The 26,849-nt window shown below is 41.8% G+C and overlaps 1 protein-coding gene across 2 annotated transcripts; it reads left to right on the top strand.

Annotated features, from left to right (window-relative positions):
* The first annotated feature begins 1,595 nt into the window (after nucleotides 1–1,595).
* Nucleotides 1,596–26,676, top strand: homer1b (homer scaffold protein 1b). 2 transcript variants are annotated; one of them, XM_086314153.1, is made up of 9 exons: nucleotides 1,596–2,084; nucleotides 7,673–7,829; nucleotides 9,792–9,923; nucleotides 11,756–11,848; nucleotides 16,349–16,497; nucleotides 23,456–23,612; nucleotides 23,874–23,984; nucleotides 24,080–24,160; nucleotides 24,258–26,676. In XM_086314153.1, exons 1-9 carry the CDS (start codon nucleotides 2,065–2,067, stop codon nucleotides 24,447–24,449), a joined length of 1,092 nt encoding a protein of 363 aa, XP_086170279.1. In that variant the 5' UTR covers nucleotides 1,596–2,064; the 3' UTR covers nucleotides 24,450–26,676. The 2 variants fall into 2 exon arrangements, with proteins under 2 accessions (XP_086170279.1, XP_086170278.1); XM_086314152.1 differs by lacking the exon at nucleotides 1,596–2,084 and having other exon boundaries at nucleotides 7,316–7,829.
* Nucleotides 26,677–26,849: the final 173 nt, after the last annotated feature.

Below are 26,849 nucleotides of genomic sequence, written 5' to 3'. Positions count from 1 at the left end.
GATTGTTTTTTTTCAGTTTTTGCGACAGGCTGCTAAACATACAATTTGAAATTGCTTCTTTGCTAAGTTCTCTGTTATGAGTAGAGACCACGTAGGCTCATCCCTTAAATTAGGTGCCTGTTTCATCATAAGTCAGTGTTAAGTGGCTCAATAAAAAGGTAAAGTGAGGAAAGTATAAAGAAATGAGGGGTGGCTTAAGACTTTTGCACAATGCTGTGTATTCAAATGAGGTTAATTTGAATGTGGGCAGGGGATCAGATAAAGCCTAGTAAAATCACAATGGCTCCTTTCATATTATCTATTATCTATTGTCTGTTGAGAAGCTTTAGGATTTGGTCCCAAAAGATATCCTCACTTCACTCTCCACACTCTCTACTATTAAGCTGTTAAAAATTCACAAATTTAAATCATTGTTAGCTGATATGAAAAAATGTATTTTCTCCTTCCACACTGTCCATTTTTCAGTGATTAGACATGACCTTACTGTGAGAAGGTAGGCTAATAAATCTACACCATAATAAAAGATAGGCTGCTTTCATTAACCAACTGCTTTTAAATAAATTATTTGCTGTTTTCTATTTTTCTATTTCTTCAAGATGTGCTTACACTTTATGGCTTCATATTATTTGTATCCCCAGAATTAGATGCTGTTCTAGGGTTTGGTTACTCAACAGATACATTAAAAAAAACAACAACAACAACTCACAAAACAGCACCTGTAGACTAATCATGACCCTTAAACTGGAGAAGAATATCATTAAAAAAAAAAAAACAAATATGCAGGAATTACAAACAATAAGCCCAAATGAAAGTTGTATGGGTGTATCATATCATATCATATCATATCATATCATATCATATCATATCATATCATATCATATCATATCATATCATATCATATTTTGAGCTGCAACGAGCAGGGCCAACAAACAAAATAATGGGTTATTTATTTTTCTAAGGGTTATTTTTATTTTTCCTATTTTCAGAAATAAATGACCTGTTCTCTGCATCACCTGGGGCTGCTATTCACAGAGAGAAAAAAACAAACAGAATATTAAAGTAGGAATTTACCTATTACACTAGCGGAATAATGTTTCCTTTACAGCCCTAGTGAGGAGGTTACTTCCCAGTAAACTTCTCATAAAGCATCAAACGGCATCGGTCTCTAGAGCTCCGAGTGACGTCACTGCGGAGGATGGTGTCGTGACGTCGGCAGTTCAATACTGACATGAACTGAGTAGGAGGGAAGCGGATGCATCAGCATCAGCCAGATGTGGAGCGGTTATGGCAGGGAGGGAGGTGTGGGGGGCTTGGATCAATAGTAAAGCTCGAATAAAGCTACAGCAGCACGTTTTAATTCATGGGAACCAATATTACAAATATTGATAAGGACTGATAATTTGTCAGTTTGGTGAATCAGAGAGAGAGACATGCTTTTGATTTTGTGTTGAAGAAGCGCGTGATTTGATTTGATTTGATTAGGACATACACAACTAATAAAGAGTGAGTGGAAATGCTGTGGAATAGTCTGGGCGGGAGAGTGGGGGTGTAGCCCGTGAGGCTGTGGTAATATCAGAGAGAGAGAGGTGGGGGGAGAGAGACGCGGGTGGACAGTGTGATGCTGCGCGTTATCTACTGGCTAAATGAGGGTTGTCTTTCCCAGTTTAGGCAGCAGGGCTTCTCCACCCTTTCCAGTAAGGATCAGTAATTTACACGACAACAGCAGGGCGCCTGTCGGATCTCCACTGGACCCTGCGCTGCTGGATCTCCCACAGTGCTTCTGCTGCTACTGCTGCTTCATCACCAAGCGCTTAACGCCGAAGGAGGACGAGGTCTGGTTTCTGTGCCATGTGCAGAACAACATGTATGTGTGAATTCACGCGGTGACAGCGGAAGGGGGAATGGAGCAGTTGTCATCAAATTCCTGCAGACGCACCGACGGTGATACTGTGGAGGCTGTCGTGTAGTGAAAAGACCTTCATACGCAGCGGCCAATCCTAGAGATTTCGGGAGGTTTTGACAGCCAAATAAAAGGGGGGAAAAGAGGCTCAGCGGTCAGGTTTCATGTCAGCCACAACAATGGGGTAAGTGTGGTTATTATCCCACAGACTGAGTAGTTTTCTTCCCTTGTTTTCTGTTTTTACATCAGCTGCAGATGCCTCTCGGGGTATGAACTTGCCTGCCGTGAAAACACAGCAGGAAAAAAATAACGACCGGAGACTATGCGTAAAAATGTACCCAAATTCTATATCACACGCCTTGCGTGGCGTTTAATAGAGCGTGTGGTGGATGCATGTTCAAAAGGCTGTATGACGTGTGATTACGAGGTGCTCTGTTCACGGCCTTGATGTGCTGCACACTAAACAAGGCATTCATGTAACGAGACAACTTATTCATTTCCTCCATGAAGCAGGCCTGCCGTTTTCTGTGTTTAAAAAGGAAGAATAAACACAAACATAATGCTTAAACACAAACCTCATTCAGAAGTTAAGTCTAACTTCAAACTTTTAGGATCAAAATACTCTGTTAATCTGCAGTCATTCCCAAAGTGGGATTATACCGATGGGTCTTATAGGGGCTTTGGCTGTGTTTACCAAAATAAAGCAAAGTTTAAGTTCTTTGTTATTCTTTAATTCTTTAAAGAATTAAAGAATAACAAAGACACACCGCAGTATGAAAATGAGCTGCTTTATCCAGGTCCCTATGTTTACCCCCCTACTTCATTATAGGTAGTTATGAAATTCTCAAAGAAATAATGTTAAAGGGCAGCATTTGTTCTTGTATACTCCCAGTCACAGACAGTGTGATGAATTGTACATGCTGTTCCTGCTCCAGAGAAGGGTTTGAACAGTCAGAGGCTGGGGGCTGTCATATATAGCTATGCTGCACTGGGCTCTGTAATGACAAAAGGTGGCTTTCTGTCTCTATATGGCAGCACAGTGACCGCTGCCATGCACATCCTCAACAACAGGCTTCCATCAGTGAAACAGTCGCCTGGTGTGCACACAGCGCCGCTCATTTGCATGTCCCCTAACCCCGAGCTCAGCGGTCCATTTCCCCCACCAAGCCTGCCGTTCATTAACAGCTGTCTCCCGCAGTTCATTGTGATTAATTGCACAGCAGGGGGTAAACAATGTGGCACAGGCCACAGTGCGATTCTAAGGCATCAGCCAAAACTCCTGCATTAACTATTTACAATACTCTGGAGGCCTCACAGTCGCCCACTCTGCCCTCCCACAGTGTGGGCTGCACATCATTCAGCCATGTCCCACTCAGCTTCAGCTCTCCACCGGGCTCTGCCATACTGGTGACTAAGTTACTGTTATGCAACTGACTCAATGACTCAATTGATCTGCAGTTGGACTAATTGTAAACTCGGATTAAAAGCACCGCGCCGCTTGCAGAGTCTGAATAGGTTCAGATAGGGTGTAGTACACAGACAGATAAAGTTATATTTAACTTCCGGCCTCGAGTGGTTTTATTCCAAGCTTTCCCCCAGCGCCGATGGTGATGGCACAGAGGATAACATTAGAGATGTCTATCAACACCTTCTCTGGTATTCACTCACTTCCTTTTGCAAATACAATCGATGCACAGACAGACTTGTTTCTCTCTCTGTCTTTGCCTTTGCTCGTTTGCACATGTTTGTGTGTGTGAGAGAGACAGAGAGAGAGTATGTGTGTTTACAAGCGCAAACACACACACACTTTAGGTAACCCAACTATTCCCAGTAGACGGCGCAACAGTGACTTGTCCCATTATTAACCTCTCTCCACCTTAAGTAAGATCTACTCCATCTCAAGCTCTTTTCTGTTCAAATAATGGAAAACGCTGGAAATCAGGACATCTTCTATGGGGTGTAGGTGGCAAGGGAAAGTGAGATCTCTTGAGATGGGGTTGTCTCATTATTATGCTTCTGTTTCAGCTTTTTGCCTAGCTAGGGGCAGCTGCACAGTTGAAGGGGACACACTGGAGTAGAAACTAAAGCACAGCCTTTTGTGCTATTAAATGTGTGAGCTGAGACTGGAAACCGTGCCCACATCTGTGCATCAAACCCCTGAAGCACAAGAGGCGGTGTAGGCAACACCTTTTTCCACTCCCGGAAATCCAGATGTGTGTATGTACCACAGAACATTTGGTACATTCATACGCATGGTGTGCACCATAGCTTGGCATATCTTAAAGGGTGCAGTGGTTCACCCCCTATTTTTCCCCCCAGTTTGTCACATTTTGTACAATTCAGTGTTTAAATTCCCAATCCACAAATGTAGCACTCATTGCCATGAAAAGATTTTTCTACTATTTAGAAGTAGTTACAGTGAAATCTGCACACAAGAATGGAGTGAGCATTACTGAGCCTCACAAAGACGCTTCTTCTGTTAGGAGATGTTTTTCAGATCTATTTTTATTCACTCCTATTGTGCTGGAGTGAAGGCAGACACAGCTCAAAACTTGTGAAAATAAAATCAGAACTATCAAAATAGTAGTATGAATAGGATTCACCCTTTAATTCACAACACCCTTGGGGTAGGTGACCTGCCCCCGTCAATTAATTTGTAGATAGGACTTCTATAAACGCCAAATCTGAAACGTGTTCCTTATCAAATGCTTAGAAAACTGCTCAGCATTAACCCCGTAAAGCCTGAACCATGAAATTATTGCCAGAAAATTCTAATTTTTGAACCTTCTGACAAATTCAAACAAACAAACAAAAAAAGAAATATCAGTTTCCATATTTGATTTTTGTTTTCTATAATTTCAGCTACATTTTGTAGAGAAAAAAAAATCACACCCATGATGTAGAGGTCTCAAAAACTCATGTGTCAAATGTGAGAGGCAGTAATTTAAAGGGATTTACTGTGGTTTTTCTTCTTTACTGTTATAATGGATGGTCATATTAAATATGGCCAAAATCTCAAATAATGAAGTCAGCACATGTGCAAATAATCCATGTGAACTAAGACGTCAGACTTTAGTCTGCTCAAAATGCAGATTCAGAAGTTTTTTTGCTGCTTTTGGCTCCCTCTGTTAAAGAGAAGGGGCAGCCACAATATGATCATTTCATGTTTCAGATAGAGAGTAACCCGAAGGCCCTGCACAAGATAAATGAGCATTATTTTGAGCTGTGACTCATGCAAAGCTCCTCTAGCATAGTACCAGAAGATTATGATGATTATGGAGCTGGGAATGACAACACCAGCTCCCTTTTAAAGTCTCATTTCATACCGTATTAAAAACTGAACAAGTATTATCTCTCCATCGTTATGGAGAGATAATACATACAATGAAGTCAGCAGAGTGTCTCGGGCACACAACCTACTCGTGAAGCCGCTTGACACTTTGGCGTGCTTGTGTTGTGTTCCCGAGCTGCTCAGATTTGAGCAGCTCACAGTCGGTTCGCATGCTCGTTTCTGCCACACTGTGTTGCAGTTAAAGCTTCCCACTCTTCTTGTCTTCTCCTACTGGAAGATGAGTGGATTTATCAGTTCTCGAGCTTCTCCTACATTTATCACCTCCTCCACATTTTCCTCATCCCTCCCTTCTTCTCTCACTTTATCACTCTTCCTCCCTCAGTCATTCTGCCGGCCCCGTCTTTCTCTCTGTCTTAACATTCATGTTCCATCACCTGCCCTTGTGTCACGCAGTGTACTCTGCATGCTAAATGCCCCCTCCTTCTCCTCCTCCTCTTCTTCTTCTTCCTCTGTGTTTTTCTTCCTCCTCCACACTTTCTTCCTTCCCACTCACTCACATCCCACTGAAGTGCCCCCCCCCCCCCCCCCCCCATAGCATATATTTACTTAGTTCATCGGTGATGGGAAGTAGGTAGGGTCTCATACCTTTCCTTGCAGCTTTTGTAGGCACTTTCAGTGCGTGTCCCCTGTTGATAAAACAGAGTTCATTGCTGGAGTGCAAGAGGATCAGCACGTACTGAACTGACCTTCATGCCATCCCATAACTGCTAACTATGCCAGGCTATTGGCTCAGGGCAGATCACTGTAGACAACAAAAAGGACTGCAATGGGGGAATGCATGATGAATCTGAAGCCATTATGGACTGGGCCATCTTTTAAAGGAAGGCAGAAGACTCGAGAAATGATTCTTATGCACATTTTGCAATCAAATTCCCTCATTTATTTTGCTTTCTTTTAAAAGTTCAATTGTAGGAGTGAGTTCTGTTTTTTCTTTCTTTCTTGACAACTAGTGGGTGTCATTTTGGAACAAAACTCTTTGGCAAAGGCATTTATGTAAAAATGAAAGCCCAAGAACGAGTCTGTGTTCGGCACGCACACGCACACAATCAAACGACAAGGAGAGGAAAATTTGCCACAGCTTCATCAAATTATGCAATGAAAAACGACGCGAGTTGCCAAAGCGGCTATTGCACGGATCATACCGACAGGCCGTGGTTGTGTGATGTGTGCTGGGAGAGAGTTGAAATGACTCACAGTACCGCCACTTACACTGCTGTCGATGATTATGATAATTCGTGCACAGCACTCCACAAGCAGCTTTGTGGAGCGGTATTAATCATCCCAGATTCACTCCCTGACTTCCTATACTCCACATTCCCCCCCCCCCCCCCCCCCCCATCATTCTCCTTTCTGCCTTTTCTCTTCCTTTCCCCTGTCTTCGTGTTTTTCTGTCTTTCCCAGTCTTGGCTAATCACACACAGGAGGGGTGCTGCTGTTGAATTTTAATATTCATTTATACAGCAAGCCTTTGATGTCCCCCATCACCCCCACAGTGCAGTGTAAGCACTTCTCTATCTCGTTCTCTGCCAGCACTGCCAGCCCAGAATATCTCCCTCAGCACCCTGCACTTTGAGTTTGTGTGTGTACTGACTGTAGATATTACCCAAGAAGCCCCAACAATGGTGCAATATACGAGGGCACTGTAGGAGCAAAAGGGGAGAGGAGGGGGTAAGTGAATGAAGGGTGAAGGTTGCACAGGGGTGATGGGTTCTCTAAAAATATATTTTTTTAAATGACTGTTATATAATTTTCAGCCCTAATAGGGGCTAATCTAAGCCCTGGCTTGAACGTCACACAGAGGTCAAATAGGAATTAAGACATCTCAGATAAAACCGTAATAGGGGGCTGGACATGTGGAGATGATCTACACAAACGCAGACCCCTTCCATGCACACACACAAGGATGCAGATTTAAAATCCCATCATGTTTGTGTCGTTGCTTTTGTATGTTTGTGTGTGTGGAAACTGCAGCTCAGTGGGGTGTGTCTATGCTAGTTAACTGTGGCCTACTGTCTATATTTAGCCTGAAACCCTCTCCTTCCCTCCTGTGTGACCCTCGCTTGGTGCTGCAGGCATTCCCTTATCAGAGCACAGAGACGGGGTGCTGTCTTGCAAAGAAAGAAGGACAGAGTGTGTTCTGGGTAGACATCCAATATGAGAGGAAGTTTAGGTTTAACATGTATGATTGAATTCAGTTGAGCCAGCTTCTCATTCGTATACAAGTCACTGAGTATGTAGTAACTCGGTGACAGCCTCTGTGTCTGTGGTGTAACTATGGAGGATGGCGAGCTGGTTGTTCATTTACCCAGGCGATCTGACTCCCCTGTGGGCAACAGGGGTTTCGTTGCCGGCGGCGGGTTTGGTGAGACGTTGGTGTTGCGGCACAAAGAGGTTCACCACTTCTTCTTCGTTCCCTTCAGGGAGCAGCCCATCTACAGCACGCGGGCTCACGTCTTCCAGATCGATCCCAACACTAAGAAGAACTGGCTGCCCACCAGCAAGCATGCCGTCACGGTTTCCTACTTCTACGACAGCACGCGCAACGTCTACCGCATCATCAGCCTGGACGGCACCAAGGTGAGCGGCTCATCCGGGTTGCTGATTCACGTCTTACCCCAAATCTTGCATATGAAACACCGGCTGCTTTTCATTTTTGCCAACTGGTGTGGTTTTATTATGATGTTCCAGATGTTTCAGTGTAATTACCTCATCACTCATCAAACAGGCTTCACTGCAATTCACTGAGTTTTAATGGTGTTTATAATTTATTATATTTGGAAACTAATGTGCAAACACCTCTTAAGAGAGCTCAGGGTTTGTAGGACGTCCCGAGACCGGCAGCTCATGTTTCACTCATGCAACTGCTCTTTAGTGTCTTTCTGCACTTCTATACTTATATCTTAGAATATTCTTTTTGTTAGATATCCAGGAGGGGCACTTGATGTGATTGGCCCTAGCTTTGCATGACTAGGGGCAGATTGGAGCTCTTTATAGGCACTGCACACATGCACGCCCCCTGCCTGTTACGGAGAAAGGAGGGGTGAAGCTAAATTAGAAAAACAGATGACAGTGTGAGGAGAAAAAGAAATAGAAACAAGGAGACACATACAGAAAAGAAGCCAGGTCTTCAACACGGTCAATTTAGCAATCGTCTCATATCATCCAGCACAAAATAGATAGCTAAGTTCAACTGTTATGTAACACACACTCAGTGACTTCTCCCCTTCACTAATAAAGCATCGTGCATTGATGCCAACTAGAATGCCAAGCATTACACAACACTGCTAATTGATCAGCCATTAATTTGTCCTACATTAGTGTTTTTTAACAAAGCCAGCTGAATTATGTAAAAGAGGTACACTTCAATTCTGGTTCATGGAAAATGGAGGAAAAGGCTAAAGATTTTTGGTGGGGTTTTTTTTCTTTTCTCTAGTCCGTCTCTCAGTATTTTCTGACTTTGACAATCCCTCTGTTGCATTGAGTCTCTTTGTTTTCCATTGAAGATGTGAATCTCTATAAACCAATCATTTTAAATTTTTTTTCTCAATCGTCTTCATTCGGCTGGATCCTTTAAAGGTCGCCGCAGCAGATCATCTACCTCCATTTCACCCCATCCTTAGCATCCTCCTCTGTTCCACATCCCTCTGCGTGTCCTTTTTCACTATATCCATTAAATGTCCTCCCTTTATCCAATATATCCACTATCCCTCATGCACATGTTAAAAACCATCTCAACTTTGCCTCTCTAACATTGTCTCCAAACTTTTAAATCTGAGCTTTCCCTCTGATCTTCTCATTTCTAATCCTGGTCACTCCTGATGAAAACAGTAACACTTAAAGAATCTTAATAATCTATTTAAAATGCCTGGATACTGTAGTGTCATTAATAGTGTTATTAATATCAGTGTATTTGTTAAAAGCCACGTTCAGTGTTTGTGGGATTGTCTGTAAATGGAAGCTGCTATCTGTACTAGTAATAAAAAACAACAACAAAGACATGTCACCATCATGTTCTGAACTGCACATTCATATTTTTTATTGTTTTAAAAAAAAAAGATTTAGGTCTAGAGGGGATCTATAAGGCACACAGTACCACAGTATTTCTTTAGATTAGGCGAAAGGTTGTATTTTTAGAATCAAATAGTTATTTGTTCTATAAAATGAGAGAAACTGAGAAGTGAAATAGTCAAAAATTGAATTAGTTGAAGAAACACTTTGATATTTTATTTTGAAAAGCAAAGATACCTTCACAAAGACCTGAAATAGTTAGTTACTTACAATCAAAGATCCAAAAAGTTGATTCTGTTCATCTGAGCACGTATCAGGATATAATCGAACAGAGTCACTCTGGATCAAGATGTAAATAAGAAAAATAAAGAAACTAGGCTTTTAGCTAATGTGTGTGCCACATACATACAATGGAGAGTTTCACCAGCGTTCTCACTTTAAATCTTTCTAGCGCTCTATTTGACACCTCCTGTCGCGATACACACAGTTAATTTGATGCATATTAAGTGGGTCTGCTCTTTTTATTTTCAGGCAATAATCAACAGCACCATCAGCCCCAACATGACGTTCACAAAGACCTCACAGAAATTTGGGCAGTGGGCGGACAGCCGAGCTAACACTGTCTATGGACTGGGATTCTCCACTGAGCATCATCTATCCAAGGTACCACCCCTATCCACCCAAACACTACACACACACATATACACACACACACACACACACACACACACACACACACACACACACACACACACACACACGTTACTTTACTACCAAACTCAGCAGTACAGACACGTCGTCTGTGCCAGGAAGGCAAGGATAACGAGGCTGTTAACAATACTTATAAGCATTCCTTGTTTTATACCGCACAATAACGCGGTGTGGTCATGTGACCTGAAGGTTGCTGAAGGTCAAGTGTTCTTTTCCTCCATCTCAAAATCCCTCAAACAAATTTCTCGCTCATGCTTCGTCATTATAAAACTCCCGTTAGCAGAAAAGATAGGATCCAGTGGTTGTGCACTTTGCATTTCACATGCTGGTTTACACCGACTGGCTTCAGTGTATTTATCATGAGAAGAACTACATAACCTGTTCTCTTTTTGGCTCTTTTTTTGGCTCATGGCTTAAGAAAGGGGCCAAAACTCTGGATTTCTCAGCCTCGTATGCTCTTAATTTGACGTTTACTTTGGAAATGGAGCACTTCGGCAAGGACTAAAGGTGCTGTGCACAGCAGTTTGTCACTAACTGGACTCTGCTCAGTGGCCAGGTACCAAATTATCCAATTATGTGTCTGTAAGGTAGCCGGTTGCTGTATTACAGTAAGACAACTGCTTGGTACCACTGAATCTTATCGTGAGTTTATGCAAGTATAATTTATAATCTTAATAAGACATTGTACATAAATAAAGCTTACAATAACCTGGACAGTCAGTTCAGTTCATCCATCCAGCCATTTGTTTCCACTTACCTAATTCTGGGCTGCAGGGTGACTGGACCCTGTCCAGTCTGTTATAGGGCGAGAGGAAGGGTACACCTAACCTTAATACAGAGGATGAAAAAGTAACAATAATAATAATGATGATGATCAACAACATACTTTTCTCAAGTTACTTGCAAATGCTCAACATCAGTGCTTTAACCGACTTGCAGGCAGTTAGACTGTGAACAGGAACTCTCTGAGAAATACCTGCCAGCCAAGTGGAAGTATTTTCTTTGTTTCAAATTAGAAATAATCTAATTCACTTCTCAGATGACCACAGTGCCAAAACTCCTGAAGCACTTTAACTAAACTTATGCATTTAAAGCACAGAACCAGGACTATTATATTGCACTGAAGTAAAATGATATTGAGTTACTTATTGCAACTCCACTAATGGCGGACACAAGACCGACTTCAGCTGAGTCAATTTGATTTCCTCACCACTCAGCCCTCTGCAGTACTGTATATACTAAATTAGTGTGGGAGTCGCATCAGTGATGAACCACACCCTAAAGGGACATTGGGGAGGTGGGCTAGTGTGTATGTGCCAGAGTGTTTATATTTGCTCAAAGCCCCTCAGCTGAGCTCGCCTTACCGCTTCAGCCTGGCTGAATGTATCTTTGCTCTCGACCAAAATAACCCAAGAGATCAACTTCAGCCGCTGACAACTTCTCATTACAGGAAAAGTCTAAGAGGAAAATGGCACAGTTTGGTTAGCTCTAAGTATGTGCGTGCATGTCCAATGGAAAGATTGTCATTGGAGACCCCGCTGGGTCATATTTCTGCAGAGAAATTATGGGTAATTCTTCTCCAAATGCAACTGCAGTTTTTTAATGGAAACAGCTTCTCTCTATACGTCACAGGACTAATACATACTGAGCTCTTTCTTTCTCTCACAGTCCATTTAAGTCGATATATTGTGCACATACAGATGCATACATACTGCACAGATTAAGCCACATTATTGTAGGAAGTACAGCACACAATCACTCACGCACTTGTCCTCTGTGTCCAGTTTGCAGAGAAGTTTGCAGAATATAAAGAAGCAGCAAGACTCGCTAAGGAGAAGAGTCAAGAAAAGATGGACATGGCCACATCTCCTTCTCAGGTATGTTCAGTATGCCCTAACTTAATCACAACACCACCACCACAGTACTCTTACACGACTACTCATGACTACTGTCACAGTCATGTTGAGTAATAAACAGTTATAAGCAGGAAAAACAATAATTTTACCTTAAATTATATTTTATTTTACCAATTTTTATCTGTAAAAAAACTAAAATAAATAAATGAATAAATAAATAAAAACAAACAAGCAACACCTCTCCCCCAAAACTTACATATAAATGCCCATGGTAGTCTGTTGTTAGGTGGTTCCTAGACAGATGTAGCTAAAATTTCATTTCCTATTGGTTTATGGACTCCAGTTTTGAAGCATTATGGTTCTGGCCATTTTAATTTGTTGTCACACATGTCACGGGTGAGGGTGGATTTGAATGAGAAACAAAAGGGCACTTCACAGCTAAAGTATCCATGCCCCCGATTAACTTTAAGTTGAAGTTTATTTATACAGGGAGTGCAGAATTATTAGGCAAGTTGTATTTTGGAGGAATAATTTTATTATTGAACAACAACCATGTTCTCAATGAACCCAAAAAACTCATTAATATCAAAGCTGAATGTTTTTGGAAGTAGTTTTTAGTTTGTTTTTAGTTTTAGCTATTTTAGGGGGATATCTGTGTGTGCAGGTGACTATTACTGTGCATAATTATTAGGCAACTTAACAAAAAACAAATATATACCCATTTCAATTATTTCTTTTTACCAGTGAAACCAATATAACATCTCCACATTCACAAATATACATTTCTGACATTCAAAAACAAAACAAAAACAAATCAGCGACCAATATAGCCACCTTTCTTTGCAAGGACACTCAAAAGCCTGCCATCCATGGATTCTGTCAGTGTTTTGATCTGTTCACCATCAACATTGCGTGCAGCAGCAACCACAGCCTCCCAGACACTGTTCAGAGAGGTGTACTGTTTTCCCTCCTTGTAAATCTCACATTTGATGATGGACCACAGGTTCTCAATGGGGTTCAGATCAGGTGAACAAGGTGGCCATGTCATTAGTTTTTCTTCTTTTATACCCTTTCTTGCCAGCCACGCTGTGGAGTACTTGGACGCATGTGATGGAGCATTGTCCTGCATGAAAATCATGTTTTTCTTGAAGGATGCAGACTTCTTCCTGTACCACTGCTTGAAGAAGGTGTCTTCCAGAAACTGGCAGTAGGACTGGGAGTTGAACTTGACTCCATCCTCAACCCGAAAAGGCCCCACAAGCTCATCTTTGATGATACCAGCCCAAACCAGTACTCCACCTCCACCTTGCTGGCGTCTGAGTCGGACTGGAGCTCTCTGCCCTTTACCAATCCAGCCACGGGCCCATCCATCTGGCCCATCAAGACTCACTCTCATTTCATCAGTCCATAAAACCTTAGAAAAACCAGTCTTGAGATATTTCTTGGCCCAGTCTTGACGTTTCAGCTTGTGTGTCTTGTTCAGTGGTGGTCGTCTTTCAGCCTTTCTTACCTTGGCCATGTCTCTGGGTATTGCACACCTTGTGCTTTTGGGCACTCCAGTGATGTTGCAGCTCTGAAATATGACCAAACTGGTGGCAAGTGGCATCTTGGCAGCTGCACGCTTGACTTTTCTCAGTTCATGGGCAGTTATTTTGCGCCTTGGTTTTTCCACACGCTTCTTGCGACCCTGTTGACTATTTTGAATGAAACGCTTGATTGTTCGATGATCACGCTTCAGAAGCTTTGCAATTTTGAGACTGCTGCATCCCTCTGCAAGATATCTCACTATTTTTGACTTTTCTGAGCCTGTCAAGTCCTTCTTTTGACCCATTTTGCCAAAGGAAAGGACGTTGCCTAATAATTATGCACACCTGATATAGGGTGTTGATGTCATTAGACCACACCCCTTCTCATTACAGAGATGCACATCACCTAATATGCTTAATTGGTAGTAGGCTTTCCAGCCTATACAGCTTGGAGTAAGACAACATGCATGAAGAGGATGATGTGGACAAAATACTCATTTGCCTAATAATTCTGCACTCCCTGTATAGCGACAAATCACAACAACAGTTGCTTCAAGGTTCTTTATACCGCAGGGTAAAGACCCTACAGTATTATGGAGAAAACACTAACAATCAGACGATTCTCTGTGAGCAAGTGCTAGGCAACAGTGGGAAGGAAAAAAATCACCTTTAACAGGAAGAAACCTCGAGTGGAACCAGACTCATGGAGGGGTATCCATCTACCATGACTAGATGGAGGAAAAAGAAGAGACAAAGGAAGGCATATGGAGACAGGGCAAACCACTCACTGTGGGAATAAGAAGACTCTTATTGTCTATTTTTTCTCTAAATGCTATCTTAATTAGAAAATTAAGCTAATGCTATATTTAAGAAGTCAATATAACAGCAACCGATCCCATGAACTCATCAGAAAAATATTTATCTGGATATAGAAGCAGGTTTATTTCCGCCAAAGCTTCAGAACAAATAGAATTAATTTTGCAGCCAAAAGAGTCGCCCTCTGCTGGCCATTAGAATGGTCGCAGGTCAATGTATTGGCTTCACTTTTCTGGCCCACCAGTAACATCCATATTTTATATATAGTGTGTGGGCATAAGCTACCAGTGTGGTACATATTTTTTCTACATGTATCCGTGCCATAGATTACAAAAAAACTGTGCTCATTGTGGCGAAAAATTAGCCTGTATGCTAGCCTTTAGTTTGTGGAGGAAATGATACTAATAATAGTAATAATAGAGTGTTTTAGAGTATTTGTAACTGTGCCAAAATCTGTTAACCGGCTTCATGTTTTTTCCTTATGGAGGCTAGGGGAGCAGCCTCCCGCTGTACTGCAGCCTACTATATGTGCCGCAGCCCACATAGGTTAAAACGCTACAGTACCATGTGAGGAAGTCTTTTAATGAAGCCAGGAGAATAGCTGCTCCCTCACCTGGGGTTGAAGGCTGCACTTGCAGCTCTCAGCACCACTTGCAGCTAGAGGCTGCGAAGCTCTACACCAGGGTCCCTGCTGAAAGGTGGTGTTTTACCCACATGCCTGCTGGCTTTTTATTCTAACTTCTAGATCCTCTCCTTTACCTCGTCTAAATGAGGTAAAATAAAAACGAATCATGAGACACAAATTATTCTACTGAAACAAGCTGAGAATAGAGCTAACTGCTATATGCTGGTCCCAATAGGCCGAATCTCAGTGGAAATGCATCTTGAACAGATATTAAATCATATACTAATGAATGCGGAGCACAAAATGTAAAACCAGGCGTAATCTTCCTCTTATCTCTCACTTCCTTCTTGCCCATTAGAGGCGTACAGGCAGCGTCATTGTGTTACTGTATTGTGCCCAAGCCCTGAGTCTTAATAGCTTTGTTTTATGTAAGTGCAGCAGCCAAATCATTTGTCTCTTGTATAATCCTGGGGTTGTATGGGATATAAAGATAAGAATTAATCTGTAATTCTCTAATTTCCCAGTGCTATAGACTGCTAATTTAATGTCCTGTAGGAATGTCAAAATTTTTTGCGACACAGTAGTGAGAGCTTTGACAGCGAGAGAGCGCCTCCTGTTTTCAAAATATCATTGCTTTGTTTTTAAATCTTGTCGTCATTTTATAATATCACAGACATTATTATCTTTTTATATGATTTTAGTAATATAAGCTTTATATTGGGTACTGTGCTAAAGTCTGATTTCTTTGAAGTTCAGTCTTTCTTTGGACACTTTTTCACTGACCAATTCCAGAGGAATGCTTTTTTGATTGCTAAACCACTTTACACTGATGTACAACAGTGAGCGTCTGCAGCCATCTGTAAAACATGGAGGAGGCTCTGTCATGTCTTGGGACTGCATTTCATCCAATTGAGTTTGAGATTTTGTTAAAAATTATGGCACTTTGAACACAAAAACAGACCAGCAGGTACCGATCCACCATGCAGTACCATCTGGAAAACATCTGATTGTTAACAGCTTCATTTTTCAGCATGAAAATATAAAACTATGAGTCTCCCCAGCCCGCAGACATCAAAATTACTGAAGCAGTGTGGGATAAATTTTCTTTTAACTTTGACTTTCAAGCTTGTTAGAATTTTACAAACTCATAAATGAATGAGGGGTGGCTTAAGACCTTTGCACAGTACTGTGCATTAGCTATAGTTTATTTGAATGTGTGGAAAGGAGCTGAAACAATTAACTGTTTAAATAATTATCGAAAGAAATGTAATCAAGTTATTAAAAATTTTTAAAATTATTATTTTCGGTTATAGCTTGTTAGTATGAAAAAAACCAAGACGTCTTATCTTACGGTGCTTAAAATTAGAGGAATAAATGAGTCATTTTATTGGGAAAAATACTTGATGGGTTACAAGCTCATGATAACTATCTATTACCCAGTTTTCTTAAACACCTAATGCTATTTGTCTTGAAAATCCAACCACTGTTTGCATGTTCTGCTTGATTATTATGTTTAACTGACAGTAACAGCTGAATCACCGTGTCCACATGCAGGAGTCTCCGGCAGGCGAGCTCTCATCACCTTTGACCCCGGTGACTCCGCCCATGGAAAACATCAACGGCACAGATGAAATCTGTGACACGACTCCCAACTCAGACGCCCGTCCCGAGCCGGCGCAGAACGCTCTGGCCTTTGCACACAGGTACATCCCACATTATGATGTGTGACATTAACGCAGTCGTAACGACGTGAGCATGCAACTGCTGTCACAGTCATATCTAACACAAACAATGCTAAAACAACAAAATTAATATGATTGGTGGTTTGTCTGCTGTTTGTCTGAGGCACAGACATGTAGCCTGCACCTCCCTTCTTTATGCGTGTTCATATGTTGCATGTCAGCATGGTCGTGAACGCCTTCTATTCACCGCTACTCTCTCATGTTTTTCCTCTCTAGGGAGCAGTTTAAGACTTGTCGGGTCTGCTCTTTCTGATAGGGATGTCAGTTCAAGTCCTGACTACTGCGACACCATAACTACGCAAAACAAACAAACGAACAGGAAAAAAAATGTTCAGGATCAAAGCTTTCAAAAATTAAGAGCCCGATTGCAGATCAGCAACAGGGAGGGTGCTCTTTCCAAAAACCTGATGCACTGCCTGTTTAGCAACTTTTAAAAAGTAAGGTTAAACCAGCACGCCAAAACTCCAGTAAGAACGAATGCGGTGATATGGGCGCAAGAGTTCTTCTTGAATTATGATCAGTGATATTTACACACTGGACCAGCAAACGATGTAACTTTGAGTGTTTCTCAGGTCTGAGAAATAATTTCACTTATTCATTTTTGTTCAGTCTGAGCATGCTCGGTGAGAAAAGCACATTTCTAATTTTGTGTATGCTACTGCGATGCAATAACATCATGTCAAATTCAAATCTCTTGACTGAGTAGGTGTTGGTGTCACCTCTATGCATGCACCAGTACTGTTGTGTACATTCCTCTGAAATGGATAACTCATGTTGCTTGTGATTGTTAATCCTGGTTCATATGCACCAGACTGTGTAAGATTCAGAGGTTAAAGAGTTGTGTAAATATTTTTGTTGTGTACAATGGCTTTCTGAAAAGGTGCGGTTGTGCGAGGCTCATCGCCAGAAAGTTGTCGATGAAGCATTTATGTAAGACTTATATAACACACTGTGGGTAGTGGGAGGCAGAGAGAGTGCAAGACAGACAGACAGAGACAGAGAGTATGTGTCAGAAACTGGGAATAGCGAGAACGACAGAGAGGGAGAGGTGCTTGTATAAAGTCTGTACATGAGTCACTCATACCTAAACAGCACAGCACCAACTGCACACACACTCTCAGCACAATAAATAAACTGAACAGACAGGAATGGGAAATCAGTTTGAGTTGTTCAACTGAGTGGTTTTCTTTTTTTCTGAGGAGAGGAAATGTTATCCAATGTCACTTGTAGTCCACTGTACACACGGGTCTTTTTATTTGTAAAACCTCTGTAACTTGTGCCACTTTGGTTATTTCTCTGGCTGCGATTCTTATTAATTAAAGATATCAATCAATATCAATTGCTTAATGTATTATCATTCTTTTGTTTTTTCATTTGTTTAAATACTGGCATATGACTGGAGAAGCTTTTTTAATATTTTAAACATACATTTTGAGATCTTGAATAGACTTAGAATACTTATTAAGAACTTATTAATGAGGGAAAGTCTGAGAAGTGTATGTTCACAAAATCCTGCCACCACACGATGATGTCTGTGAGGCTTCACGGATCTGTGAAGTGAGAGCGGGATGTAGAGAGGACACCCACTGCCTGCTGCAGCCTTGCTGCTCATGTGTCTATTAATGCTGCATGCGTGGGAGATGGGGTCGACTCTCTGCATTCGCGATGGCAAGTTGTGGACGTAACAAGCGAACCTCTGTCTCACGTGTTCTCAGAGGCATATGCAGTGAGGGTAGAAGCAAGAGCCATCCAAATATTTTACCACGTAACCCTTCATTTTTCTGTCTCTCGATGATTCACACTTTGCCAGTCTTATATCATCGGACTGTTCCCCGAACCGATGTGAAAAAGTGTTTTTTGACAGCTGGTTGATAGCAAAAAGGAGAAGGGACAAAAAAGGAATACAGTGTTTTTTAGTGTATTTTATGTGCTTACTTCTATGCTATTTGTGGAGACTCAGGCGTCAGTGTACAAAAAGAGTGGAGACCTCTGTGATGGCTTGACTCTTGGCTGTATATCTGTTGATGACGATGTTGATGATCATAGTGTATATGTGTAAGTACCGCACTGTTGCTTAGCGGGGCTGTGTAGGCAGGCATGTGTGGGAGCAGAGGGCAGAGGGAGGAGGGATGAAAGAAAGCAGGTCCACGAGAGAGTTTTTATATCTGGACGTGAGCGTGGCTTGGCAGGTCTGCACCGGACTCGCTTTGAATGGTTTTCTGAATATTGTAAGACCTTTTTCGTTGGGACTGCTGGTGCTGTGTGTGAATGGTGCTCTAATGTCGGAGGATGTAGGCGTTTGTCAGTGGGTTTGCGGTAGGCTTGCATGAAAGGAGACCGTGCCAGTGTCTCCATTCCACTTGTGCTGCCATGGCAACTGCTCAGCCTCCCCGCTTCTTGAAGGGCTGTGCGAGGAGAAAGAACCTACCTGGCAACCAGCAGCGGTCAGGACGCGCCAGAAACATAAGAGCTGCAGAAATAAGTTTACGCTTTGTGTTCGGTATCTTTATTGAGATGACGCTCGACATTGTGAAGCAGCAAAGCAAAAAACAGAGTGTTGATGCTCATGATGTATTGGCAGTGTATACAGATTATCTTCAAAACACAAAAAACATTCAGAATTTTGCTGGAAAAATAACATTTAATAAAAAAATTTAATTGGTTAAATAAAAATGTGAATCTGAGATTGGATTAAATCTGCTCCTTTAATGGCTGCCTTAATGATACATATCATCACAAAGAAAAAAAAAGAGTTAATTCCATCGTATTTACAACTTCAAACTGATACAAACAGGGAATGATATTTTTTTAACATCACATTCATTTTTATAATTTAAAAGCACCAGAAATCAAGAGACACCAACTGAAAAACATCTATTTCTATTAACATTTCTGACATGTAAATGATAGTAGTTCAGTGGCACAGCAGTATTAAACTTACCCTCATTGTGTCTCACACACACTTTCCTCTCTGCCCTGCCATCCTCAGCCAGAACAGTGCTCAGGTGCCCCCCTGAAACCTCTGAGCCAGACTCGTTTAATGACGACGAACACCAGTGTCAAAACATCTTGCACTCTCCAGTTCTCCCTTTGTCGCTCTCCCTCGCTGTCTCCGTCTGTCTCCGTCTTCACATCTTGACGTCTTGCCTGCACTCTGGCTCTCCGAGCTGGTGCAGCGTGGGGTTTATACATTGGCGGGGAGGCATGCCTTGGTGACAGCTCTGCTCCATCTGTGTATGAGCATGTGTGTGTGTGTGTGTGTAGTTGGGGGGTTGGGGTTGTGTGTCTGGTAATATGTGCATGTGTAGGATGAGGTGTCGTCTCCCTCCTATGCGTCACACATGCAGACACACTTGCGCTCACGGAGGGGGTGGCTGTTGTGTAAGAAGTGAAGGCGCCGTGGGAGTCCTGAGTGAATTCTTTCTGGGCTTTCTCGCTTTTACTCTTCGCAGAGTGGGTGTTACGGAAAAGTGGAGTGCTGCGGCAGTGTGTGAGCATATACGGTTGGGCTATACAGTTTGTGTGTGTGTGTGTCAATGAGGGGGTGGAACAAAACAGAACTGAAAACATTGTTATGGATCATACAGACCCTCATCACCCCTTGAGCGAGCTAAGCTTCCTTTTGTGTTTGCACCAGTGTGAAAAATTACAGTGAAGTATGTGTGGGAGTAGGAGTTCCTTTTTCATGGATACTTGACTTGATGCAGGTGCTCGACAGAGTTTAGATCTAATGGCGCCAAAGTCAGACATTATGTGAGAGACAGGGAATAGATGTTACATAAATCTAGAGATACTGTATGCAGTGTACAGATCTAACAGGAGAGCACATAAGAAACATTTCCCTCCCTAAAGTTGTACTTACTAATACACTAGGAGCCAGATTTTCTTGTGTGTGTTTTTTAAGCGGTCCTGAGCAGTTTGCTCACCAGGCTTTCTGAAAGTGTTTCAAAGCTGTTTTCTTTGGACATTTCCAGTCCAGTTCTTATACCTGAGGGTTTTTGAGCAAAGAAAGCCACCTTATCCAAAGAATGAATTGTTGTGTCAATGCATAACAGAAGCAATTTCAAATTGTATCTTTAGGGACTTTGTTACTAGCACCCAGTCACAAAAACACATAATATGTTTCCATATATGTAGCAAAATCTATGACAGATGCCAAAAATCACACAGTTTGGTTAAACGCAAGGCTGTTTAACCAAAACCTTAGAATAACTTGGGATGTTGAGAAGCACCTTTGGGAAACCAGGACAAATGGAGAACAAAAGAAGTAACAGGCCTAAACAAAAAGTATCTACAGAACATGATCTGTGTCTGAAAGTCATGTTCGAAAGAAATATGAAAAGAAAAAAAAGTCCAGGAAAAATCTGACACAGGCCTGACTGTTTACTGAAGCCTCATCAGAAATGGTCTCAGTGGAAGATCAGGAAAGACTGAGTACATGTTGTGTTCATATTAGATAATGTTCAACAAAAAATTCACCGGATTTACAACAACAACTTCCAATCTATCCATCCTCGTATCTTTATCTGGGCTGCAGAGGGCATAACCCTGAAGTGATAGGGTACATCCTGGACAGGTCACCAGTCTATCACATAGAGACAAACAACCATTTGCAGTCACATTAACACCTTTGGGTAATTTAGAATCATCAGTTACCCTAATCCTAATAACTGCATGACTTTTAACTGTAGAAGAAACCAGAGTACCAGAGAACCCATTGCAAACTTGATCAGATTGTGGATTTGAACGCAGGACCTTCGTGCTCTGAAGCAACAGCGCTAACACCATGCCCTTGAGCTGTCAATCCAGACATAACAAAAGTATGAAAATTAGGCTTGATGCAGAATTTTCTTTATGTTTTTGTCCTTGACAGGTTAAACCACAATAAATAGCAACAGCATTTATGTTGTCATGGTTGTCTGCCTCTTACAACCCCAGTGATTTTCCTGTGGTTTGAAATCTCATGTGATCTTGTGAATTTCGTGAGTGCAGGCAACTAACCACACTTCCTAGATTGTATCATGTCATCTGAACAAGAACAAATTAAGTTGCAGATCCAACATGATTTGATTGCGTTCACCATAAAAACTTGACAAAATTTTGTTCAAATGACAAGTGAACTTGTAAATGTAACCACCCAATTTCCTTTTTTTGAGTGTATGACAAGTTACACAAGAACTGGACTGAAAATCAGTGGCAACAGATCTTGTGCAGTGATGAATCTAAATTTTAAAAATTTTGATTCAAATTATCTTCAGTATGCATGGAGGAAGTCAGGAGATGTACAACAGTGAGTGTCTACAATCATCTGTAAAACATGGTGGAAGCTCTGCCATTAGGCTGCGTTTCAGCCAGTGATGTTGGAGAACTTGATGAAATTCATTGGAATGACAAAGGATTTGAATCTTTTACATAATACGATACCCTTTTTAATGTGGAAAAACACTGCAAATGCATTAAAAACTTAGCTGACAGCAAAAAACCCAAACAAACAGTGGAACACTATCAGATTGGCCTCCCCAGTGCCCAGACCTCAACATTACTGAAGCAGTGTGGGATCATCTGAGAACAGAGAATTAAACAAAAGACAGCCAGCATGCAAAGAAGAGCTTTGAATATCTTTCCCAAAATCTGCAGAAATATTCCTGAAGACTACTTAATGAAATGTCCCAACAGTTTGCCTGAGAGAGTTCAGGCTATGTTAAAGAATTAATGTGTTTCATAACAAATATTGACTTTCAGGCTTTTTAGAATTGTACAAACTCTGCACCTATTTTCTATTTTGTTTGCTTGTATAATATACTGTTTGTACATATTTAAACAGTATATTATTCCCCATTTATTATATATATGTAATATATAATAAGATATATACTATACAACTCTGAACCTATGAATGAAAAGGACAAAAATAATTTTTTTGTAGGTGCATTAAAATCAGTCACATCACTTCGTCATCTACTCTGTGAGTAGCTGGACCAGATTAGGCTCCAGCCAGTCTAAAGGATATAATCTCAGATTATAGCTCATCTGTCAGACAGCTGCTTTCACAACTACTGCCCGTGAAGTGCTGACCTCCAGCCTGAGTGCCCACTGCAGTCGTTGTTCCCTGTTATCTCATGTTCATGTATTTAGGAATATTCTTTCTAAAAGGTATTATTTATATTTTATACTGTGACATACAGTTTCATGGTCACGTGAACACAAAACAAATCATACTGACCATTTTCATTAGTTAAATTATATCCCTCTGTTGTGTTAACAGTAACAAATTTACCAGATTAGCTGGTAAGATTACAGTTAATAGCAGTTTTATAGAATAACTCAAATTATTTGGGAAAATTACCATGCACATGCATTCCTTTACACCCAATCATGTTTCTATCAATTCAGAGCACTGAGTTACATTTCTGGGGATTTATTCTAACCCTAACCAGAGCTACTACATTCCTAATCCTAATCTTAATCTTAACCCTTAGTCGGACTTTAAACCAAATCTTCAGGCTAAAATCTGTGGGCCTGCTCTTTGCCCCGAAAGGGTCCTTAAAATGTGAATATTTGTCGCTCTCCTCCAACTTTCAGGAAAATTGGCCTGGATGTTTTTGTGTAATCTTGTCTACACACAAACAGACAAATAAAAAAACGTAACCTTCTTGGTAAACTGAAGTAATCGTGCTCAGCTCAGTGAAGCCCAATAAAAGTACGGATTACAATGAGAGATGCAAACCTTATTAGATGTACAATGAAATGATCTAACAAAATAGAAAATGATAACTATGAAGTATTTTTTAATAATAATCTGCATTATTGTTCGATGGATTGATGGATTTTCACCATGCATTATCATGGAAACACGAGCACTTATCGTCTAATGTCACTGTTGGTGAACTGACAGCATGCGTTTCCCTGTGTTCTGCAGCCCGGCCATGACAAAACACTGGGAAGCTGAGCTGGAGGCACTAAAGGGGAACAATGCCAAGCTAACGGCAGCTCTGCTGGAGTCCACTGCCAACGTCAAACAGTGGAAACAGCAACTGGCCGCCTACCAGGAAGAGGCAGAGAGACTACACAAGCGGGTGAGAGAGGAATGGGGGGGCCACAGGGATGCTTGTTTGTTTTCATGTGTGATTAAATCATTTCAATTTAAAAAGGGGTGATCATTTGGTGGGGGTGCTCTGAAGTTGGGATGAGAGGGAAAAAGAATAAAAGAGAGTTGAGTGTAAGCATGCGGGAGAGTAAAGGGAAGAGGTCGTCTGGGAATGAGACAGAGAGCCTGTTTCTGTTACACCGGTTCCTCTCTGGATCTGAATAATGATGTCCACAATTTATTCTTGCAGGTGACTGAACTTGAATGCCAGAGCAACCAAACCCCAGTGATTAAATCCCAGAAGACTGAGCTCAACCAAACCATAGAAGAACTAGAGACTGCACTAAGGGATAAAGAAGAGGTGTGTGTCTGTGTGATTTTTCCCTAAAATGAAAAGGCTCATGCACGTTAAATTTAATTTACACAGCACTTTAATTTTTTTTCTTACACCCCCAGGAAATGGAAAAGTTGAAAGAAGAACTGGAAAACATGAATGACCTGATGGAGCAGAAAGACACACTCACCCAGAAACTCGAGGTGAGTCAAAAGAGTGGGACGGTCTCTATCTTCTATCCTCCAAAAAATCGCCCCACCTTAATGAACTAACATGCCAACATCATCTCACTGTGCGCAGGAGACGGAGCTGCGCAGCCGCGTGCTCGAGGAGCAGCTGGCGGGTGCCGAGCAGAGGCTGGAAGAGAACCAGGAGGAGCAGGAGAACTTTAGGAAGAGCCTGCGGACGCTGCTGGAGCTGCTGGACGGCAAGATCTTTGAGCTGACGGAGCTCAGAGACACCTTGGCTCGGCTCATAGAGGAGGCCAGCTAGAAGACAAAGTTACCTAAACTTCACAGACAGAGCCATATGACAACTTACTCTGACACCTACCCACTATGCCCCCTTTTCCCCTTCACAACCCACACAGATTAAAATGAGACACTGCCCACATTCATATTTCAGTCAAAAAGGGCAGCTGTTCCCCTGTTTTTTTTTTACCTTGCAGGCATCCAGTTCCTACCAACCGCAGGCGCTCCTGTGGCTCGCGACGATGCAGGGTCTACCTCAGCTTGCCTTCTGATGGGCTGGTGTAGGCATAACATCGGCTGAACTGGTAGTTCCTGCCCCCCCCAACCTACCCCCTCACACACACACACACACACACACACACACACACACACACACACACACACACACACACACACACACCCTTTCGCAAAGAGTTAACTTGAGAACTGTGCCTCAGTGCCATCTACTGTTTGACTGGGAGAGCTGCACCACAGCTTGCAGCATCACACCACACCGTCACCCCCCCTCCCCCCGCTTCCACTCTAAACTGCACCCCCACCCCCACCCCGCTCCCCCGGAGGGGAGCGTTGAAAGTCATGTGGAAATAATTGCTGTTAAGACTCAGAGAACTGCGCCAAAGCTGCCAAATCCCCCCGAAAATATTGTCCTCTAACTAGCAGATGCTTTGATCCAAAGTGACTTACTGTACAGACGAGAACTGAACGGAGAAGCCCCATGTTTGAGCTCGGGCTGCCAGAAGAGAATTAAAGGATGACTCTCAATACAACAAATCAGTCAGTGTTACCTATTTGTCTGGAGTAACATCACAGCTACCCCCTCCCCACACCCAAAATCCCAACCTGGGAAAAATATAGTTCGGTTTACTTCTGTATGTCCGCAGCCAGTTTAAATTCCTATACGATAGACGACTACTAAATCTTCCAGAGGCGTTGTTCATGCCACACAGAAAGTTTCGGGTGTGTGTGCCCACGTTATATTCAACATGAAAGATTTCTGCATCCGGACTGCTTCCACCATCACAGACCTGTCTTCCTGCCAAACTCAGTGTGGTGTGTTTTTCTGAACAAGGCCTGACATAATGTGTGCCTTCAAGCACATATGAGTGGAGAAGTGTTTGTATATAATATGTGTGTGTGTGTGTGTGTGTGTGTGCGTGTGTGTGTGTGCGTGTGTGGAGCGAAACATTGTGGACAATGAGGCCGCCGACACTTAACACACACACACACACTCTCACACTGAGCAATACCAGACAGGCTCTTTTCGACACCTTCTATCCGACTCTATCAGGTACTTTACTCAGTGGACTCATGCAGATATAGGTCAAATGCAACTAAGCTGGTCTCCCCCTGTCCAACAGAAAGTGTACTACTTTTGACCGTAAAACTGTGTGGCAGCCCTGTCTGGTCGAAGTAGTGCATCGTGAAGGGCTTCTAGAGTGTCATCTTGGTGTTCGTAAAATCTCCACCCTCGGTGAAACTGGCCGCAGGTTTTCACTCCTCACTGGTGAATACAGAACTGCACTCAGTTTCTATTCTTTTTTTACACAGAATATAACACTGATGATATAATTATAGAAATGTACAAGACAACTTTCTACTCATGACTGCGTTTAAATGAATGGCTGGAAGACTCAAAATGCAGTAACGCCTTGGGGTGGCTTTTTGTTGTGTATTAACCTATGAGTGTTCAGCCTGTAGGTTGAAAACAGCAACAACAAAAACTCTTCTGTGCATTTTAAATCTGTTAAAAAACACAGTTTTACACATTCTGTACCCAAATATAGACTTACTGTATACAGCAGCATTTATGCAGGTAAAATCTAAAGCTGTACCTTAAACTCGCTTCCTTAAAATTGACTCCATTTCTAAAGTGCACCTTGTTTGCACTTTATTTCACTGTTATAACTCCCTCTATGTATTAGATTTGTATTAAGTAATACCACAGCAGCTTTCTGCAGGTTAATACACTGGAATAAGTCTCATGTAAAGGGAAATGTTACTTTTTTTTCTGGTTTAACGTTGATGGTTGAGTGACAGAGATGGAATACCTTAATATTAATGCTATTGTTAATGAATGCCTTTGTACAGTAGTGGATAAGAAGCTTTTCATTCTCCTGTTTTGTAACTTATGGTATTTAAATGTAGGTATTATTATTGTATTTAGAGGTATGAGAAGACTGGCAATATTTTTGACTATTTAAAGTAATTTTGAACTCATGATATTAAAGAGGTACCTCAGGCCAACGATGTTCATAGACTGGTGAGACTTGTGAGTTCGCAGCTGAAGGGATTTATCACATGCCGGTGACAAACGATCAGGAGACATACTTGTTGGTGCTTCAGCCAAACTACACCCTCTGTTGAATTCAAAGTCAAAGAAACACACCTCTGTGAACTAAGAAATGCTATGTTTTTTATTCAA

Source organism: Aulonocara sp. 'chitande type north' Nkhata Bay, linkage group LG12, assembly GCF_057382095.1.
Source record: "Aulonocara sp. 'chitande type north' Nkhata Bay isolate Kocher_YH1m ecotype deep benthic linkage group LG12, A_spYH_male_GT1.1, whole genome shotgun sequence".
Classification (NCBI taxonomy): Eukaryota; Metazoa; Chordata; class Actinopteri; order Cichliformes; family Cichlidae; genus Aulonocara; species Aulonocara sp. 'chitande type north' Nkhata Bay.
Note: the sequence above shows the minus strand (reverse complement) of the source record. Positions and strands in the feature narration are given on the sequence as shown.

Coding starts and splice junctions, on each gene's coding strand:
- homer1b (XM_086314152.1), top strand. CDS start 7,527: ATGGAGGATGGCGAGCTGGTTGTTCATTTACCCAGGCGATCTGACTCC. Junction 11,849..16,348: donor TGGCCACATCTCCTTCTCAG/GTATGTTCAGTA, acceptor GTCCACATGCAG/GAGTCTCCGGCAGGCGAGCT. Junction 23,613..23,873: donor CAGAGAGACTACACAAGCGG/GTGAGAGAGGAA, acceptor TTATTCTTGCAG/GTGACTGAACTTGAATGCCA.